Source organism: Zosterops lateralis, assembly GCF_965231275.1.
Source record: "Zosterops lateralis genome assembly, chromosome: 25".
In the NCBI taxonomy this organism is placed as follows: Eukaryota; Metazoa; Chordata; class Aves; order Passeriformes; family Zosteropidae; genus Zosterops; species Zosterops lateralis.
In genome coordinates, this window is record NC_139785.1 from 1,669,019 (window position 1) to 1,675,250 (window position 6,232).

General features: G+C 56.0%; 1 protein-coding gene across 3 annotated transcripts; it reads right to left on the reverse strand.

Annotated features, from left to right (window-relative positions):
• Positions 1-194: 194 nt before the first annotated feature.
• On the reverse strand, positions 195-4,189 carry PTS (6-pyruvoyltetrahydropterin synthase). 3 transcript variants are annotated; one of them, XM_083878075.1, is made up of 7 exons: positions 4,087-4,189; positions 2,768-2,847; positions 2,072-2,094; positions 1,591-1,647; positions 1,232-1,302; positions 752-930; positions 195-651 (listed from the first exon to the last, which is right to left on the reverse strand). In XM_083878075.1, exons 1-6 carry the CDS (start codon positions 4,158-4,160, stop codon positions 792-794), a joined length of 444 nt encoding a protein of 147 aa, XP_083734201.1. In that variant the 5' UTR covers positions 4,161-4,189; the 3' UTR covers positions 195-651; positions 752-791. The 3 variants fall into 3 exon arrangements, with proteins under 3 accessions (XP_083734201.1, XP_083734202.1, XP_083734200.1); XM_083878076.1 differs by having other exon boundaries at positions 196-596; XM_083878074.1 differs by having other exon boundaries at positions 199-930.
• Positions 4,190-6,232: the final 2,043 nt, after the last annotated feature.

Sequence of the window (6,232 nt, forward strand, 5' to 3'; positions counted from 1 at the left end):
CCACTGGATTTTGGGGTTGATTTAAGGGTAGATTTAAGTGTTGATTTTGGGGTTGATGGAAAGGTTGATTTTGGGGTAGGTTTTGGGGTAGATTTAAGGGTTTATCCTGCTCTCCCTCCCCAGGGCTCTGCCACCACCAGGGCTGTGGCATTCCCACTTAAGTTTCCTCAGTTTTCCATCCTCACCCACCCCCTGCTCCCTTTGGTTCTCCAGTTTGGATCAGAAGTGGGGCTTTTTAATTGCCCACTGTACCAGTTGCATGCACAGAGAAAGATCTGCTGGCCACAGGAAGAAACGTGCCTGCAGTACAAAAAATCAACTGATAAGAAGCAAAAAAAAAAAAAAAAAAAAAAAAAAAAAAAAAAAAAAAAAAGTAGTTCCCACTCTCAAAAATGCTTCTCTGCTTGATCAAGAGGCAAAGCAGCACCAAAACTCACATTATTAAATATCATAAAATAATTCGTTATTTAATTAGAGAGAAATGAAAGACTTTTGTGATTTTGCCTACTCTCTGCAAAGCTGCTTTATTTATTTCCCATGGCACAATTCTGAATTTCACATCAGCTGGGTGGCTCAGCTGGGCAAAACAGGAAGGTCTTGAGGAAAAGCAGAGAAACCAACCCATTGTGAGAACCCAGATGGGGCAAAGTGCTGCGAGGGTGATCCTTGTGAAACATCTGCTCTTGTCCTGGTGTGAGCCAGGAGCCAGGGCTGGCTGCAGGGGACACTGGGCAGGGCTGGAGGAACCCACTGGGCTGATGGTGGAGCATCTCAATGAGCTGAGGCTGATGTCACTTCACAATTGTCTCCTCTCCCTTGTAAACGACCACGTTCTGCTCTGTCTCGTGCACTTCCACCTTGTACAGGATGCCCCGGGGCAGGAGCCTCTGCAGGTTGTCCCAGATGAACACGGCCACGTTCTCCGTGGTGCTGAGGGGGAACAGCAGTGGGGTCAAAGGGCAGAAATGACACCAATATTCGGGGCAGCTGCAGCCAGGCTGGGCTGGGGGGATGCTGAAGGGCAGCTGGTGACACCTGGATGAAATGGGGATTGTGCCATGGGGATTTCACCACCTGTGGGTGAAAGGGGGTGGAGGGGACAGGTCCTGCCTGGCCAGGCTGATGTGACGAGGGGCAGCAGGGTGTGCTCACACACAGCTGTGCTCACACACAGGTAAAGGATCAGGCCCTGGAGATGGTTCCAAGCCCTGCAGGAGCCCCTATCACCCACCTGACCACCTCAGAGAAGTAGGGCACATCCTTGTCCAGGTTTTTGTGGTCCAGCGGCTCCATGATCGCTTCCTGCAGAGAGGGGACAGTGACAACCCTGTCCCTGCCTGGCCTGAGGGCCAGAGAGCCACACACAGCCAGGAGGGGAAAAAAGGGAAAGAGCCCCAAACCCGGCTGTGAAATCCCCAGCTGGAGACGCGGCACTGCCTCACATAACACAGCTCAGGCGTTTAAGTTTTCAATTATTCCCTAATTTCTTTTTTATGTGCTGCCATCATCAGCTCACCACATCACCAGCCAAATTTCTGAGCTCAAATCAATTCTCCCAGGGGATCAGAAGGAAAACTGGGCTGTTTTTACCTGCATGTATTCCTTCAGGTCTGTCAGGTTCATCACCATCCCCGAGACAGGGTTGATCTGCAGGGGAAGCACACGGAGATTGGTAGCCTGGCAACAGGAATCAGACAGCAATATCTGTGCTCAGGCCATCCGAGCCACAAGGAAAACATCTCTCCACTGTCAGAGGCTTCCAGCTCCACCCCTGTGATGTTCCAAAGGGCTTGATACAGCCTGGGAACAATTCCAGAGGTTCTGCTCTCTCCTGGAAGCTGACACCAAGAAATGACTCCGTGGACAAAACTCCCTTCAAGCATGATGATAAAAACATGAAAACAGCATTAAACTGCAAATCCTCGCTGTGAACAGGACAATGGGCACAGAAAACCTCCTCTAGTGATGTGCACAGAGTTCCCAAAATACTCTGGGAAATCCAGGCGTAGAGCCAGAGCTGTGGGGACTCTGCCCCACTGAGGAACAGAAAAGAGATGCTGGTTGCACTCACCTCTCCACGCACAGTGACCACAACTGAAAAACAAAGAAAAGATCAGGTCACTGTGATGCCCATGGACCCAAAAACAAATCTGCTGCTGGGGACACACAACCCATTCCCCCTACACACTCTAGGAGTGGATTTATTTTTATAAAATAAGGGGATGCTCCATGAAACCGATGACTCAGAGGCACAAAAATCCTTCCCCAAGGTCTGGTGCCCCAGGCAGGTGGAGATAAACCTGTGTTCCCTGATGAAGCAGCTCCTCAGCAGAGGTTTCAGGGTGCCAACAACACAGGGAGCCACTCCAGGAACTGGAGGGATCTAATTCTGTGTGCTCGGGGTGTAGAATTTGTGAAAAAAACATTCCAATAATGTTTACAGGCTGTTTAATTTGCATGGCTTTTGCTTAGAAAAATCTCCATTCCAATCACAACGACTCTGCAGAGTGTAAACAAGCAGATTTGATTCAAGAAATGGCATTTGAAGATAAATATTTATTATCTATTCAGCTGAATACATGGCAAACCCGTGCTATGGTTCAACCCCCTGCTGCTGAGATTTCCTCCTAATTCTGACTAAAAACACAAACCCAGGCACTAAAAGCTGTATGAGGCTGCTGGGAAGGAGTGGCCCAGCCCTCCTGGGGGTTATCCCCACCCTGAGAGCAGCATCACTCCGTGAGCAAGGATGGAAATCATCTCCTACCTTTGTAGTTGTGGCCGTGGCCATTTGGGTTGTTGCACTTCCCAAACAACTTCAGGTTCTCCTCATCACTCAGGGATTTGCTGTGGGAAAGGCAGGAATGGCACGTCAGGATCTGCTCCAGATGTTCATGGATTGACTCAGTGATGCTGTTTTACACCACAACGACACAGACTCCAACTTCAGGAGGCTGAAAATGACTCCTTTATTTTTGGGATGTGTCTCCCTTTTATCCCATTTCTCACAGACCAATTGGATTGGTGACACAAAGACAAACCTCTTCACTCCCATTGGTCAGAGCAGAGGGACAGCAAGGAGAAGTCCCTCCTGGGGAAAGGAATGAATAACAAAGGTACAGCTACAAAAACATTTCTCCTGTTTATAGAAAATTCCCTGGGAAAAGAATTTCAGAAAACCAGAACACCTCAGGCACGGAACCAGGGCTACAATTCAGTTCTGCTTTCCAGCTCTCCATCTATTCCTCCTCCCACATTTAACCCAGCAGCCCAAAGGCACAGGGAGTGTTTGGCCCGTGAAAGATGCTGTTGACAGCAGTGAATCTTTTCTTGCCGTGGTTTTGTGTCTGTTTCACAGCAGCTGCCTGACACCACAGCTGGAGAAATGTTCAACATCTGGGCCCCAAATCCCTTAGGCCTGGAGCAAGCTGCACATTTGGGTTTACTGTGAATTAACGAAGCTCAGGGAGCCTCTCCAAGAATACAAAGGAATTCCCTCTGAATCTTCCCTTTGAAACAATCCAGGGGCTGCCCCCAGTGGTTCAGGTCAAGGCACATTTTGGGAACATCACAGAATCCCAGGATCCCTGAGGTTGGAGAAGAACTGAGATCATGGGGTCCAACCTGACCCAGAGCACTGGATGCCACATCCAGGAGTTCCCTGGGCACCTCCAGGTTTGGGGACTCCCTGGGCAGCCCCTGCCAAGGCCTGACCACCCTTTCCATGGAGAATTTCCTGCTGATGTCCAGCCCAAACCTCCTCTGGCACAGCTCCAGGCTGTTTCCCCTTGGCCCATCGCTCCTGAGAGAAGAGGCCGAGCCTCAAACCTCCCCCGAGGCAGCTCCAGCTCAAGGCCCTCTTTAGGAATAGATCAATTTGGGGGGAAACCAGCAGACCGGGGGGGCACAGGGCGGTGTTTACAAAGCGAAAGCGCCGCCGGCTCTGTTCAAACACGGAACTGCAGGCGGGCACTGACCGATGGCTGCGGGAGGGGCTGAGCCGGGGACACAACCGGGAAGCGCAGTCCGAGCCTCCCCCGGCGGGGCTCCGCTGTGCGGGGCCGCTCCCGGTGCGGGGCCGCTCACCTGTGCAGGCGGTGACAGGCGCTGAAGGTGACGGAGCGCGACAGCCGCGCCAGGCGGGCCGAGCGCGGCGACATCGCGGGGACTGAGCGGGGCCGGAGAGGGGACGGAGAGGGGACGGAGAGGGGCGGCTCCAGCCCGGCCCCGGGGCGGCTCCAGCCCGCGGGATCCGCCCGCCGAGACCCGGGGATGCTCCGGTCCCTCTGTGCCGGTGATGGATGCGGGGATGTTCTAATTCCTCCCCGTGTTCAGCTCCGGGCATGCTCCAATCCCCCGGTGCCCATGTCAGATCCGGGGATGCTCCAATTCCTCTCCATGTTTGGCCCTGGGGATGCTCCGGTCTCTCCGTGCCGGTGATGGACACGGGGATGCTCCTGTCCCTCCCCGTGTTCAGCTCCGGGGATTCTGCAATCCCCCGGTGCCCATGTCGGATCCGGGGATGCTCCTCTCCCTCCCCGTGTCCGGCCCCGGACACTCCCGTCCCTCCCCGTGTCCGGCCCCGGGAATGCTCCTGTCCCTCCCCGTGTCCGGCCCCGGGAATGCTCCTGTCCCTCCCCTGTCCGGCCCCGGGAATGCTCCTGTCCCTCCCCGTGTCCGGCCCCGGGACACTCCCGTCCCTCCCCGTGTCCGGCCCCGGGAATGCTCCTGTCCCTCCCCGTGTCCGGCCCCGGGAATGCTCCTGTCCCTCCCCTGTCCGGCCCCGGGAATGCTCCTGTCCCTCCCCGTGTCCGGCCCCGGGACACTCCCGTCCCTCCCCGTGTCCGGCCCCGGGAATGCTCCTGTCCCTCCCCGTGTCCGGCCCCGGGAATGCTCCTGTCCCTCCCCGTGTCCGGCCCCGGGAACGCTCCTGTCCCTCCCCGTGTCCGGCCCCGGGAATGCTCCTGTCCCTCCCCGTGTCCGGCCCCGGGAATGCTCCTGTCCCTCCCCGTGTCCGGCCCCGGGAATGCTCCTGTCCCTCCCCGTGTCCGGCCCCGGGAATGCTCCTGTCCCTCCCCGTGTCCGGCCCCGGGAACGCTCCTGTCCCTCCCCGTGTCCGGCCCCGGGAATGCTCCTGTCCCTCCCCTGTCCGGCCCCGGGAATGCTCCTGTCCCTCCCCGTGTCCGGCCCCGGACACTCCCGTCCCCCCGTGGCGGTGCTGCCCCCGGGACGGCCATGGACACACTGAAGGAGCGCACCCCGGTAATGACACTCCTGGAGTTCAAGCAGAGGAAGCATTAAAGGGTGGCGATTTTCAGAAAGCTTTGGGAGAACGGGGAGAAGGCGGATTTCTCAGCGCTGCAAGGGTTCGAATGCACATTCCCGTAATTCCTGGGAATTCCCGGGGATAGCGGAGTCTGTCCGTGTGTCAGGGTGGGGAAGCTCCGGCGCTCGGGGCAGGATCTGGGTGTGAGAGCAGCGGGATGCAGAGGAGCTGTTGGGGCGGCAGAGCAGAGCTGTGAGCACAGCCCGGGCGGGGCGGTGGGCTGGGGGAGCACAGCTTTGGACACGGCAGCTCTGGGGACACAGAACATTCCTTTGGGGACACAGAACATCCCCTTTGGGGACACAGAACATCCCCTTTGGGGGCACAGAACACATTCCCTTTGGGGACACAGAACATTCCTTTGGGGACACAGAACATTTCCTCGGGACTCTGGAGCCAGATGTGCAGCAGAGCATTCCTGGTGTAAAATATCTCATCCCCATCCCTAATTTTGCTCATTCTCTGACCAGATTTCCACAGCTCAGCAGTGTGATGTGCTCACAGTACCCAGCACTGGCAGGGAGCTGTCCCAGACTCTGCAGCCCTGCCCGGGTCCCTGCCTGCCTGGAACTCACACCAGGTTCCACCTGAGCCTCTGATCTCTTTTCGTTTCGCACCTCAACGAGGAAAAAAAAAAATAAAAAGAGAACCAGTGGTGCCTGAACTCCATTAAACATTTCTTATCATCCTTCTGCTGCCGGTCCTGGGGCTCCAGGAGGGCGGGATGATGTGACAGTGACACAGAGGCTGCAGGGCAGGGCTGCGGCGGCAGCACGGGAGCTGTTTGCCATCTAGTGGCTTCTGCATCAGCCTCCTCTGCCTCTCCCAGGGCAGCAGCCCTGCCTCCCCAGGGCAGAGGCAAAATCCTTTTTCTCTTCCCAGACCTGTGAGGAAGGTGAAGGAAGG

Bases quoted from the DNA above. Each gene is read 5' to 3' on its own strand.
- PTS (XM_083878075.1), bottom strand. From the start codon at position 4,160: ATGTCGCCGCGCTCGGCCCGCCTGGCGCGGCTGTCGCGCTCCGTCACC. The intron at 1,648-2,071 runs GTGAGTGCAACC...CTTCCCCTGCAG, and splicing joins TGGTCACTGTGCGTGGAGAG to ATCAACCCTGTCTCGGGGAT. The intron at 931-1,231 runs GTGGGTGATAGG...GTTCCCCCTCAG, and splicing joins TACTTCTCTGAGGTGGTCAG to CACCACGGAGAACGTGGCCG.